The sequence below is a fragment of the Pyrgilauda ruficollis genome, unplaced genomic scaffold (genome assembly GCF_017590135.1).
Source record: "Pyrgilauda ruficollis isolate IOZ18807 unplaced genomic scaffold, ASM1759013v1 scaffold15, whole genome shotgun sequence".
In the NCBI taxonomy this organism is placed as follows: Eukaryota; Metazoa; Chordata; class Aves; order Passeriformes; family Passeridae; genus Pyrgilauda; species Pyrgilauda ruficollis.
The window spans coordinates 18,168,393-18,182,873 of NW_024513654.1; the positions used below are offsets into that span (position 1 = coordinate 18,168,393).

A 14,481-nucleotide genomic window follows, 5' to 3' on the forward strand; every position below is an offset into this window, starting at 1 on the left:
TTGCAGACAGAAAGACATCTAAAGAATGGTTTGGATTGGAAGGGACCTTTAGAGGTCATCTAGTCCAACCCTCCTGCCAAGAGCAGGGACACCTTCCACTAACCCAGGTTCTCAAAGCCTTGTCCAACCTGGCCTAAAACACTTCCAAGGATGATGCATCTGCAAGTTCTCTGAGCAACCTGTTATAGTGTCTCACTATCCTCATATTAAAGAATTTCTCCCTTGTGTCTAATCTGAATGTAGCCTCTTTTATTTTAAAACCTTCACCCCTTGACTTATCACTGCCTTCCCTGCTAAAACATCTCTCTCTATCCACACTGCTCCCCTTTCTGTGTCACCTCCTTTGGTGAAAATTAGAAGGAGCAATCCTACAGTTTCAATGCACCAGGGTGGAGTAGTTTCTCAGAAATTATTTTCAAGTCCTCTAGCCTCAATCCTTAAGTGCTGGAGTTTGTGCTAGGCATGGTGTCATTAGAAGATGCCTTCAATTATACTTTATCTTAGAACAGGCTTGCAAAGGGTAGTAAACAGGTTCACTGCCCAGCTGCAGTGGGGACCGTGTGTCCCAGCAATGTCACTGAATGTGGATACAATCACAGGACAGCAAGGATTCAAAGGAACCACTGGAGTTTATCTGGTGAATCATGAAGTTAAAGCCAATACAAGCTGAGGTTTGCCTTTACCCTGCAGACAGCAGGACTGGGCACTGCTCATGAGGTATATGCTCATTCTGTAATTTGAAACTATGAGCTGTGGAAGCATTGACACACTTTCTCTTGTGTAGAAATAGAACTTGGAGATGTAGGATGCTCATAGTCATGTGTGGAAATTAAATAAACGTGCTATAAAGATTATGAAGCTGTGCCCCAAAGGAGAGCTCATACTGGCAAGTGTTTCCCTCTCAGTTACTGTTTGTGGATTTGCTGAGCTGCTTCCCTGTCTGAGCCCAGTCACTCCATGCAGCCACAATGCTGCCTATAGCCCAATTAAAAACTTTTCATTTTTAAAGGGTTAATCTGAATAAAGGACCCTTTCTTTCACTCAGAGCTCAGGCTGATGATTGGGTCTGCTATGCTCTCAGTGTAGTGGAAGAATAGTACTGGATTACACTGGGTAACTGCTAGACCTTGCAGTCCATAGGTTGGTCTTCAGGAAGCCTTAGAGGACAAAAGCTAATCATGTAAGACATTGTCATAGAAAACAGAGCATTCAGAAAGATTTTAAAGCAGCTTTTCATTTTTCCCCATGGTTTTTGGAATTTTAATTCTTTTGGTTTTCATCCTTAAAGAAGAAAATAAGTTACATGAATTTCTGATGCTTTATTTGATTTTATTTTAGCTTTAAGATATAGGTGTGCACAGATTATAGAATATGCTCCTTGGCACTGAAACATGACCAGAGAAGAAAACTCAGCAGCTACCAAGGATGCTTTAAAATGTCACCTTTAATGACTGGCCTCAGGGAAGGAACAGGTCAGTTCTTTTTTCATGGTGAAGCATAAGGCAGAGAAACCAAGGGAGATTTCTGTGAGTAGATACTCAGTTTCATTATATGTTGGGTTTTATGAGTAGATTTCACTTAACATTTGAATTTTTAGCGGTTTTGAATTTGTGAGAGAACCATCAGAACAATAAAAGGAACTATTCCCCCAATTCACCATTCTTCTGTTACCCCACCCATGCATGGACGGGGCATTCTTTTGAGTGATCATCCTTCTCCACTACTTCATAAGAGCAAGTCTCCTTGTTGAAAATCCTTTCACATTTCTCTTCATCATAGTCGACTGGTCTCATGTAGCTGTGGTTGGAAAAAGAAAAAGAGGTGATGAGACCAAGAAATAAGCAGCTTCCACTTGAGGTGGCATCTGTACCTTTGATATGAAGAGGCTATACTGAGGAGGCTTTTGGAAGCAGAAAAGGAAACTTGCACAAAGGTCCTAGCTCAAATGTTACTTAGCCTGCTGTGTAAGCAGGATGAAGGGAGAATTGTAGTTTTTCTGGTTTGATTTACACCCAAGGGATGTTTGTTGTGCTTATTTGCTATTCCAACATTACGGCTTCTTCTCTTCATCCATGGTATGGAACTAATATTGCATGAGTGGCTGAGTATCACTATGGGAAAAATTACAGCCAAGGTACCTTGAGCTGCTTCTCAGAGGAAAGTGAGTCAATGTGTGGCTTTGGGAAGATCTGGACTGGGATCAATAGAAATTTCTTAGAGTGTTCTCTCTTGAATCAATAACTTCCCTGATGTTTTAGCCCTGAGAAGAATTAAATTCTCTTTTTATTTTAAATCAAGAATTATTTGTTAAATACAACCTCTATTTTTCAGAGGAATTTCTTGCATGTTTAGTGAGGATGGTGTTGGATTAATGCATAACTTTATCATAGGAAGTGAGTGGGAGAAGGATTATTGTTATTTCTCAGGAACTCCTGGGCAAAGGGAAGTGGGTTGTGCTGTATCACAGCAGCAGAGGACAAACCCCACTGCTGCTCTGAACTCACCTAGTGCAGCAGCCAATTCCAGTCTTGGAACAGGAGCAATCATTGCAGTTCTCAGTCCTCCACCTGGAATCAAATTCATGGACCTTTCCTTCCTCGTCAAGGCAGCCTGAAAATGTAGTGTATGAGCAGTCTTCAGTGTCAGACCCATTGCACTAACAACTGTTGCATGTACAAAATGGGTGGGATCTTTGCTGGCTTTTTGCATTAACATCCCTCTCTGCCTAACACAGAGGTTCCCCAACACAGGAAGCAGGGTGTGCTACCCTGATGCATGGAGAAGAGAGACCTGTGTCCTTCTGTCTCCTGAGGTTCTTAACAGCATGGGGTTTCCTGGTGCAGTTCATCTTCAAGTATGGAATTTGAATAACCCAGCAGAAAGACAACTAGACACAGACCTGGGCAGAATTAAAAAAGGCTTTGACTTTCCGATTAACACCATCTCTTGTTGACTCCTCTTTAAAGCAAGACTACATCTGGTCAAAAAAGTTTTCCCAGTCCTCAGCTGCAGGAAGAAAGCAAATGTTGGATGTAAAGTTCCTATTCAACAGTCACAGAGTAGACTATAGGCCTCCTAAATTACTGTTCTGGAAAGCAGAATTTTATGAGAGCAGAACAAGAGAGAGTGGTGGTGCTTCTAGGTTGTGTCTTCACCTATAAATGTTCTTTTCTTTGGCAATGTTAACTCATTTCTTCAAGTAGTAGCACCAGCTTTCCCACGTAAAGCTGTATTTTAGATTTTAGACCACTTAGGGTTTTTTTGCATATTGGCACACATCAACTCCTCTTGTGCCCAAAAAATAGCATGCTTCTCTTTTGGGAACCGTTTTTCCTGAAGCTCCACTCATCTGTAGACTGACAGACTAGCTGTGTTCAGAAAGGGCAGATGCAGACTCAAGGGATGCAGCCATTCTGCTTTCAGGAATTTGTTTTGGGATATAGAAACAAGACATGAGTATATTGCATGGTGCTGCATACTTGTAAATCTGTTTCCTGTTTTATACTGACTACATACACTTACCCTTCTCCCTTCTCTGATTTCTAGATCTGATTCCATGGTAAAAATATGAGTTACTACTTCATGCCCATGAGTGAACTAAAACTGTGCTACTTCCCTGGAAAAAGATCATTAGTAATTTGGTCTGTGTGAAGCTCCCCAGATAACTTGTTCTTTTAATAACATATTAAACATATTGCTCTCCATACCCCATTTCCCTCTCATTTCCCTTTAATTCCTCTCCTGTTTCCACTTATTTCTAAATCGTGATGAATTGCACAAAACGGACAAATCAAGCAGTCATTCTGATGATGTCTGTCAAGTTGAGGGCAGTTGGCTTCTTACCTACAACCACACCATTAGACATCCCTGGCTTGAACGGCATAACGAAACAAGAAGCATCAGACAGTGGCATGCTGATGGCAAGAGCAAGAAGGCAGGCCAAGATGGCGTTCTGAACAAGAAAACAGAATTCATATCAATCCTTCAGTAGCTATTAAGATGTCTTGCTGATAAATAACAGGAAAATACATTGTGGTTTCAAATTAAAATCCAATTGTCTTTTGCAGTTTAGACACTTTAACACACTTATCAGGACTACGGAACCATTTTGAAGAAGCAGAGGCAGAGCATCACATGGGAGGGGAAATAATGTCTGTGTTTGTCTGTCTTTCCAAGTTGTTAGGATCAAGCATTGACTGCTAGACCCAGCTACTGTTTGTGAAAAATGTGTGTTCTATTCCTCTCCATTACCCATTAAATTTTCTAGTCCTTTTTTTTTTTATGTATAGGCTTGGTCACCAACGGTTTTGTCCACTAACCTCACAGTTGCAAAAACTTCTTTACTGCAGTGTGTAGAACTACAGAATGTTTCACCCTAATATTGAAGGATTAGGAAGAAGTGCAATAACTTTAGCTGAAATTAAATACTCAAGTCTTGGCCCTGTACCTTACTTGCAGATGTCACAACCTAGGTAATTCTATATTCTGTGACCTTTGTCAGTGAGTTTTTTCTGAAAATTCAGCTGAAGTTTCAATATTAGTTTGAAATGTTTGAAGGGTAAGAGAAGAAAGGTTTATTCCTGGTAGACCAGGAATGAACAATCACATACACATACTGTACGTAAGTGTGTCATTTCAGACAGTAGGACTGGTGACTTATAAAAAGAAGTCATTCCTGAGAGATGAGAGGAGGCAAATTTAGTGTTTCATTTTGCAGAAGAGAGGTTAAAACTCACAAAACTGCAAGAGAGTGACAAAGGAGTAAAAATCAAGATACCTTTTTTTTTGAGTTCAGCAAAGTGTTCAGATATTATCCAGACTTTTCACCCCAAGTTCTCACCTGCCTTTGCCTCTCTTTGACTCGCTGTCATAACCCAGAATTTATACATTCTCCAAGTTTCTTAATGTGCCAAGTACTGAGATAAATTCAACAGAAACTCCTTTAAAACCTATAGCAACATACCATGATCTTTTACAGCACAAGATGTAAGGACTCACCATTCTTGCAGAATTATGAGACTTCCAGAAGGGAGATGGCATGTACGAAGCTCATCTTCTCAGAGACCTTATATAGAGAGGGAATTTGTGATAACAGCCCTTGAGCAAACTGACCATGCATGTCTAGCACCAATGAAGTTTTGGCAAAATGACTTCATGGGGTGGACATTAAGATAAGGCAATTACACACAGGAAGAAAGGTTTGTTCTAACAGACACTGGAGAAATAGGTGTGGCTTTTGTGCCACACCAGAGTTGGGAGGCAGTTACAGGAAGCACTTTTCAAGCCTAGAAGGAATATTTAGCACTTGCCCTGAGAAAACCATTAGAGACATGATGGTTGTCAATCACAACAAAATTGCATGCTTAGTTTCAACCATCTAGGGTTTAAAACATGGGTCCTAGATAATAATTTTCTTCCTTCTTCAGCTTTCCATCATGTAGAAGATCCATAAGCTCAGGTCCTCTGTGAAGAAATAAGCATTATATATTTTATTTTTTAGTTCTTGTAACCAGGGAGAAACTGTTCCTTTTCTGCAGAGGCTGGATATGTCAGGGGCAGACATACTTTCCAAGGACAGTAATTTGATAGCAAAGAGGTCCACTATGGTCCCCTTTTGCTTAGCTTTCACCTACAAGGTTCAAGTATTTCAAACTTTGTGGCTCTTCTTGGTGATGAAGTTTATCCCTTATTACCAGAGCTGCACAGTTTGCAATACCTGAATTAATTACTCTGACTGCATAATTGTGGTGACTTCTTGTGTGGTTTTGGGAGTAGAGGCTGAACTCCAAGCTGGGTTGGCTACTCCACATCTTCTACTCCAACTCCAGAGTTGAAAGGTACCTCAGGAAGTCCATGAGAGAAGGCCAGAGTTAGTGTAATGCAGGTCACAGTGAGACCACTACTTCCAGTGACATCTTAGCTGGCTTTCAACTCAGTAAATTGGGTAAATGGGTTTTTCTTCGGTTACTAGACTATTCCTTTCAGGATGACAGAAAAGAGATGAAGTGCTTGCAGGTGTTTGATAAAGCTGTGACAGCCTGTCTGTAGTAAGTTAGACTTGGCAGTGCTGATTCACGCCCTGCCCTGGAATGGAGGGTAACTGCCATACCCTTGACTCCTAATCAGTGGGCATGTCAGCCCTGGGAATTTCATTATTGAAATCAACAGTCCACATATCCCCTTTGAATCTCTCAGAAATACGTATGAAGCCAATGAACAGCATTGTGGTTTGGGATATGTTGGTGTTTCAGACCGTGTTCATTTTCCAGTTAAAGGAGAGGGGCAAAGGCACAGTAGGATAGTGAAGTATTACACCCTGATCCTAGGCCAAAGCCAGTCAAGATGGAGAGAGTTCACAGTCTCCCTTCTCATGTCCTGCTCCTGTACTGCCTGACCTAACTGTCGAACATCTGTGAGATGCCTAAGGATGTGCCCTAGCTTTTCATGCTTGCTCTTTGTAACATTTAGGTATTGAGAAGTAATTTCCTCTAGGCTGATGATACTGTGGGAAGTAGCATAGAATCCTGCTCAAGGTACTGGCTCCTCCATGTCCTTAAAGGTGATCTGGAACAAATGTTCCATGATATTTTGGAATAAAAGGACCATCAAATTGCACTGTATTTATTCTGTTAAAATTACTGAGCTATTTAATTTTTTTTCTTCTTGCGTGTTGTGTACTTGGCATGCAACATTTTGCTACTCAGGCATCCTGCAGCAGTTCTTGTATGTGAATAAAAATTATCAGTTACATGGAAATTTGTGATACAGGTGTACTGGAGCGAAACGTATGGAATTATACATATAATATGCATAATATATAATATAATATAGTAATATACAGCCAAAATGAAAGAAAAGACAACTTTCTAGGTTGGTGTTGAGTGACAAAGGATGTGCTTGTTGCTCAGCTCTGGAAAACCTAAACATCCAACCAACATGCTGGTATATTTTCTTTCTCAACCTTCCAGACTGCCCAGCTGCTCCCAGTGCAGGACCTTCCCTTGTTTCTCAGGTGCAAGCTATGCAAAGAGCTATGGAGAGAACTTGCAAACAGTTTTCTTTGGACCACAGCAGAGAGTAACCTGCCTAAGCCTGAGCAGTGTTAAGGGACAATGAAGAAGCCCTTTTGCACGATCTGTAAATTCAGAGGAACCCAACAAAATGCTGTGGTGCTGAAAACACTTAGCAGCAAACTCTATGAGGATAGTCCATTCATGTATTGATAATCTGGGTCATTTGTGATCCACATAACATCACATTTCTCCGTGTTGTTCGTGTACAGGATGATAGGTGCCTTGCATGGGTGAGGAACAGGTTTGTTTAGCAGATGTTGCTCTGTTGAAATCTTATATTGGCTTCCCAACTGGCTAATTTCTTACTAAAAACATTCTAAGATTATCCTTGCTCTGCCCACTTCTGTGCCTCCTTTCCACTTATTCTGATGGATAGAGCATCCTCTTTCTTCCTAAGGCAGAGAGAAGTCTTGGAGACTTTCTTGAAGATTTACCTTGCTATTTTACTCTAGTCCTTCTGCTGCGGTTTCTGGTTACATCTCACTGATTACAACAGAGATAATCCAAGTAATGCAAGATGACCAACACACTTTTTTCTTGTATGTTTTAGTGCAAGGCAATCAACAGAGAAAAACAGCATGATTTCAGAGCAGTCATGTTATTAAAACAGCCCAATAATCTAGCTAATATCTATGGACAACTCAAAGCTAGAAGAGGTGTGCTAAAATGAAAGCAGTCCAAGAATCTTGTTTCTTAGGCCAGCATTTCAGTACTACTGTGACATTCTTGAGAGGGATCAAGAATGTGAGATTGCTGTGTGGGAGAGTAAGTGCAGGAGCCCTTACAGCAGTTTGTGTATCCAGTCACTAAACCCAGTAGGTTGATGATCACTCCTATTGAAAGGGGAAGAACAAGAGGAAGCATGAAGCATTTCAGCTCACAGATCATAAGTAAACATGGTTTTACAAATAAACTCTTCTTGACATTAAACTGACAATGCTATGTATAATGTGCATGGGCTTTACTGTATTAAAGTCTGTCACATTTGTGTGTAAGAAAGGATAACTGTGTTAAGGAAAGGCACATGCAAACACGAAAATATACAGTGCACTGTTTACACAAGAACATATTGTAAAGGTGGTAGAAGGAAGTTTTATCTTGGTGGGAACACTTTTCTTTAGTCTGAGGTTCATATACCCACAAACCTCAAAGCCTAGGCCCTTAGATCTCTCCCAGGACAGGAATTATCAAAGAATTGTAAAAATTTTATAACAAGGTACACAGGCACTGTGAGTGATTTGTCCCAGGTAACAGATGGCAGAGCAGAAACATGAACTGAAACCTCAATTCAAGAGGGGAGACCCAAGCTTGAGACAATAATATAATTTCTTCTCTGATCTGAACACACTTGCCTTCTTCCATGTGTAGCCAAGTCCCATCCATGAGTCCAATTTCAGTTTTAATTCAATGCAGTTGCAGTGGGATGAGAAACACCTACTTTTTTATCTTGGTGTAAATGCATTTTTAAAACATGTGATAATTTCTCAGCTAGCCTGGAAAATCCTGAAAGATCATGATCTCAGGATGAAGGATCAGTGCTAAGCAAGGGACACAGGGACAGACAAAAAGATCTAAAGGGCCAATCACAAACACCAGGCCACGCTGCAACGAGGCGACCTCCATCTCTGAAGTGTGGGCAGAACTGAGGGAGATGGCCACAGATATTGTACCAGCAAGAACAAAAGTCCAGAGGCAGTAAATCAAAATGAATAGGAGTGGCAGATTCAGCAAAAAAAGGTATCTCCAGCTTATGGGAAAAGCTAAATATTCTGCACTTCTACCTTCTGTCTCAAGATGTGCAGTAAAAAAAAAGTCTTAGAAGTATTGAGTGAACCAGAAAAATGACAGAAAAGTTTATTCCACAAATGAAAAAAACCCACAGTGATTCCAAACACAATTTGTTATCTTGACCCTGCAGCTGATTAAGCAAATGAAAACCATATATGTGTGAAGAAGACTTTTTATGGAGCCGTGACTTTAGGAATTGGCTATAGGAAGGGTGGCGGGTTGGAGCATTGCTCTAGTTCTGTCCACTAGTGCCTCTGCTTTTGTGGAACTTACATGGTGCAACAGTGGACACTGCTCTGGCCACGCTGGCATTGGGAGCATGCCTTTGGTCCTCCAGGTGGTAGCAAATTATCTGCTCTTTCATCTTGAACAAAAGCTGCCCATGCGTGCACAAAATGAAACAAGGCTTAACTTCAATTTCATACCAACAATTATTTAGTTCACCATCCTTTAGACTTATTTCTGGGGAAATTCAGTTAATTTTGTGTATATCCCACCTACACTATACTTCAGCTCTATTTAGAGAGCATGAGCTTTTTTTCCATTTTTAAAACCTGTTAGTTACTGATTCCATGAAGACTAAATGCTATGGTTGGAAGTTATTGCTGCAGGATTCTGTTAGAATAGACTGGGATGGTGAGGGCAACCACAGAATTCTTCAGCCAAATCCAGAGGATATCTTGGCTTTTGGGACCTCTTCTCCTTTTTCTTTGCTGTTTTCCTCTGTAATGTGTAAAATCCTGCTTCCTGCCATTTCTTGTCCTACACCCTGCCTGTGCAATTGAGATAGGCAGGAATTAGAACAGAACACCATGACAGATTTTGTGACTTGCATCTCTGGCAGGTTTCACCAGAATTATACTTGGGCTATTTAGTTTGTAATAACAGTATGCACTATGCAGTGGTGTGAAGAAGTAAGCCCAGGAAAGCCCTGTAAAACCCCCACAATGTCTTGGAATACTTCTTGAAAGTAATTTATCACTTTCAGAGAGCAGACTGGGGCTGGGAGAATTCCTTCCCCCTCTTTAAGAAAGCAAAAAGGAATGGCCACCTGAAAAAGGGTAGAAAATGCAACAAATTTCATGAATTTTTTTTTCACAAAATGACAGCTAGCATTTTATTTTTGAAAGCCTTAAAATGTAAGATATGCTGCAGATTACATACATGTGTGGTATTGCCATGATTCTTTGATCATATAGGTGTCAACAGATTGAATTTGAGTGCTATAAAATCTTTAGAATCTGAAATTTGGACTTTGACAATAATGGGTTGTTTCTAAGGAGCTTTTGTATGGTATAACCTGTGGATATAAAAATAGGAAAAACTTATTCTCCAGTGTTTTAGCAACACAAAAATATTTCTCATTTGGAGAGGAAGTTCTGATGGGATTTCTGAGAAAGTTACCAAAATTCAACAAGTTTTTCTTTAGTCTCATTTCTGTGAAGGACAGAGAACAGAACTAGTACCTCTCTCTTTCTGCCCTACACATTTCATTAATTTTTGGTGGTGCGTAAATAACAAAAAAAAATTCAAAACAGAGGATGTATTAGCCTGCTTTCCTGCAGATGGATAATCTCATGAATAAAAAAATCCCAAATCAGTAAAAATTACTTGTGGCAATGTTCTTGAGCATTTCCCAGCTCTGAGAAAGGGAGATTAAAGACTCCTGAGCTTCATTGCTAAATTATTTTTATTTAGAGGGAAAAAAAAGAAGGAAGTTTCAGTATAGGCAGCTACTCTAGTAATAGAAAAACAAATACAATTGCACATTGAGACTAAAAAATGTCTTTTTTAAAACATTTATATGCAATTTCTGGGTCTCAGTGAACACAGTTTATTCTCTGGAGCCTATGAGACAAGGCTCTACATTTCCTTGGCCTGGTAAACCCATCAGAATTAATTTTCTTTCTTCTCCAGTATCAGCTCTTGTTTGTGGTGAGCTGTTCAGATTCTGCTTCAACTACAAGTGGTGGAGGAGGTGCCCTTTCAGTGGAAGATGGGCTTCTCCACCCACAGATAACTTCTGGAAGGGTGTGCTAATCACAAAAATACACTGGTTCTTCCCAATCCCAGAACCAGAAAGAATATATTCTCAGGAGATACAAAGCCTGTGTTAGATTTCTTTTCTTGGTCATTTATTCACACTTTTAGTGGTTCTGCAGCAAATCGAAAATATTCTTGCACTAAGAAAGTCATCTTCATCTGTAAGAAAACTGGCACCCAGATTTTGCAGAAATTCTTGGGACCTTACAGGTAATAAGGCTCTAATTTAAAAATAAATAAATACAGCTTGAACAAAGGAAACTAATAGAATGAAAATCCTACTTAATTTAAATGTTACATAAACATCTATAAATCTCTTAAAACACAAAGTCTTAACAACTAATATTAAGAATATGAATATGACCTTTTGCTAGAAATGAGACACTCTATCTCATTATGCATCTTGTAAGCTGAATTAGGACAATTAGGAGGTTAGAAGGCAGCTACTGAAGTGCTCGCTTTTATGAGATTTTCCCATGTCATCGTGCTTCTCTGTGATGGCAAAGCATCTGTAGGAAGGAGAGGAATTCCACAATGCAGAGAGGTTTGGAGCAGGTGTTAGCCCACAGCAGAAAAGGCAAAACACACCTTTGAGGGGTCGTCCTTCTGCACCACGTTATACTCACAGCGCTTCTTGTTGAAAACAACTTTACATTTCTTTTTGTCGTAAGAAACAGGAGTGTGAAAGCTGTCAGGGGCAAAGAGAAAGCAAATGTTCGCTTGAGAGCAATAAAAGTTTCAATACTTCAGTGATTATAGCTTGAACTACTGCTCAGTGAGAGAGGTCAAACTATGGCTAAGGGCAGCTGAGCTAGCTTGAGTACCACACAGCTGCAGCTTCCAGAGCCTCAATTGATGCCCTGTGCACTGCACCGTGAAGATGTGCCAGGATGCTCAGCACTAGCAAAGGCACTTCTAGCACAGCACTCTGCAGTGACATAAGCATGGCCTTGGCATCTTTTCCCTTTTTCTGCCTTTAATTTTTCATTATTTCCAGTTTGCACAGGATGTGGTGGCTGCTCCCTGATAGACTGTGCCACCTAAATAAAGACAAAGATCATCATCAAGGTATTTTGAGCGTTTGAGAAAGCAGCAGGAGGAAAGGAGAATGCTGCAGAAATACTTCAGAGCAGAGCCTTGTCATTCTACATTTACCAGCCTTGTCATTCTACATTTACCATATTCACCTAGAAAAGCACTTCAGGAAAGGTATTAAGATCACCATAAGCTTGTCACCATGATATTTTCTGAAAAATCTCTTTGCCAGGATTTTTTCTTCTGAGAAGCTGAGAAGCCTCAGAAGAAAAGAAAAACAATAATTATCTGCTGCTGTGGAATGCAACAGGTGCATCTTTGATTGGTCCATGTTGGTTGTTTCTAATTAATGGCCAATCACAGTCAGCTGGCTTGGACTCTCTGAGAGTCACAAGCTTTTGTTATCATTCCTTTGCTTTCCTTTCTAGCTTCTGAAGGATCCTTTCTCTCTATTCTTTTTTGTATAGTTTTAGTATAGCATTTTAATGTAATATAATACCATAATATAATAAATCAGTATTCTGAAACATGGAGTCAAGATTCTCATCTCTTCCCTCATCCTGGGACCCTCAAACACAACCATATAAGCTCTTTAGGGAAACTTCACTTAAGTCACCTACCCCCACTTTCTCAGCTAACGAAAGACAACTGCAGTGAAAGAGGGGTTCACAAGTTCCTTAAAAATGAAAGGCAAGCACCAACTGGATATGCCTGGAAAGGCTTGTGTCCACTCCCAGTCAGCAGAAAATGAGCAAAGGCAAACACAGCTAAGGATCCAAACAATCGAGAGCTGTATGTGGCTTTCACTACCTCTGTGACATGGGTGAGAAAAGGCTCTCTTGTGTCCTCACAAAGCCATCTATCTCCAGCAATGGAAAGCTGTGGTCATCCTACAGGCAATGATGGTACCAAGAAGTTCAAACTTACAGGGAGCAGCATTCCATTGCACCTGGACTGCAGTCACATTGGTAGCAATCTTCTGTCCTCTCAATGTGTCCAAAGGGATACAGTTTTCCTTTCCATGTACACCCTGCATAAAACAGCAACAAAACAGAACAGGTTCTTTAAACCACCACCTAAACGCAGAAGAGATTAAAAATTATTTCAGCTTTTCTGAAAATGTAATTCCAGGCAATAGTAAAGTACAACGAATTGGGTTTGACTCTTTCAGCTCCTGAAGGAGCTCCATGTGCTGGAATAGCAGTAGCAACCTACCACCAATTTCAATAATGTTGCTTCAGCCATACCCAGCCCAGGGGAATGCTTTGTTTTTCCCCTACTTTTAGCACCTTGCTGCTGGTGCCCCCTATTTGTGTTTTTCCAGTATCTTCCCCCTCCCTTGCATTTTGAGCCCTTCCTGGCAGCTCCACAGAGAGCCAAGTTACCACAGAGCAATCAGGTCAGAGGATGCTCCTTGTTTCTACCTCTGTAGGGCTTCCCTGGAACTTGAAGTACAGTAAAGCAGGATGCATCCCCCAGGGTCACCATGCTGCCCACTGCAACAAGGAAAGCCAGAAAGCTCTTCTGTAGAGAAAAAGAAGCAAATGGTAATTTCTCCCCTGTTTATGAATCAACATATTATAGACAATACTGCCTCCTCTGTAGAACCTATGCCATTCCTGAGATGCTCATCTAAGGCACTTCTTGATGTCTGTGCCTTTGGGACTATGTGAGCACAAATCACAGGAGAACCAGGGCATAGGACATTGTTGGTCTATTTATCATTACCTAACTGTTGATTTAGATTCTGCAAACACCTTTGGAGGCTTGAAGAGCTGGAACAGGACACAATTTGGGGGATCAAAATGAAGAACAGAAAAAATACACGGACAAAATATACACACTTTTTTCGTAGTAAAATGACAATACTTTAAACTGTACTTCCCATTTTTAAGTTTCAAAAGCATGGTCCTGTATGTTTGCAAAACTCTGAATGTTTTCACAAACATTTCTGAGGAAAGAATAACAGCAAGTGAAAGACTGAGAGATATCTTTTAATTACATTAAAATATATTATATTTTATATATATTTATATTTATAATATAATTAGTATTATAATATTATAATATATTTCTATTTTATAATATATTATAAAATTATATTAAAATTATCTTAAGATATAAAAATTATATTGTCATTCTTGCAAAGAATTCCAATGCCAAGAACAAAATTCACAGAAATCTTCAAAGAGGTGTATTCCTCTTTTGTATTTTACAGGTTTGAAATAAAATATAGCCACATTTACACGCAGCTAAAATGTGTATCTAGATGATTCTCTTAAATGCTCCCCTTTCGCAGTTTTAAAGCAAATACCTATCTCTATCCCCATTACAAAAAAACCCAAACCAATCTAAACCTTTAACTTACCATTGTGGAATGCTTGGCTTCCAAAGAGCTCCAAGTTTCCTGAGAAAGCTGAAGTTCTTTATGTGGAATCAGAAAGCAAATATTTTATGCTGCCTTTGTGTTGTACAATTCAAGTTTAGGTGGAGGGAAAAAAGCCTGCTCAATGCAAATGCAATTATTTTGCAATATTCAAAG

At 39.9% G+C, this 14,481-nt stretch overlaps 2 protein-coding genes across 2 annotated transcripts; both read right to left on the reverse strand.

Annotated features, from left to right (window-relative positions):
- Positions 1 to 1,667: 1,667 nt before the first annotated feature.
- LOC121350129 (beta-microseminoprotein-like) lies at positions 1,668 to 5,040 on the reverse strand. The gene is made up of 4 exons (XM_041461165.1): positions 4,999 to 5,040; positions 3,844 to 3,952; positions 2,505 to 2,610; positions 1,668 to 1,797 (listed from the first exon to the last, which is right to left on the reverse strand). The coding sequence occupies exons 1-4, from the start codon at positions 5,038 to 5,040 to the stop codon at positions 1,668 to 1,670; spliced, it is 387 nt and encodes a 128-aa protein (XP_041317099.1).
- A 6,422-nt stretch (positions 5,041 to 11,462) lies between these two features.
- LOC121350029 (beta-microseminoprotein-like) lies at positions 11,463 to 14,399 on the reverse strand. Its single transcript, XM_041460987.1, has 4 exons — positions 14,308 to 14,399; positions 13,364 to 13,463; positions 12,867 to 12,969; positions 11,463 to 11,592 (listed from the first exon to the last, which is right to left on the reverse strand). Exons 1-4 carry the CDS (start codon positions 14,308 to 14,310, stop codon positions 11,463 to 11,465), a joined length of 336 nt encoding a protein of 111 aa, XP_041316921.1. The 5' UTR covers positions 14,311 to 14,399.
- Positions 14,400 to 14,481: the final 82 nt, after the last annotated feature.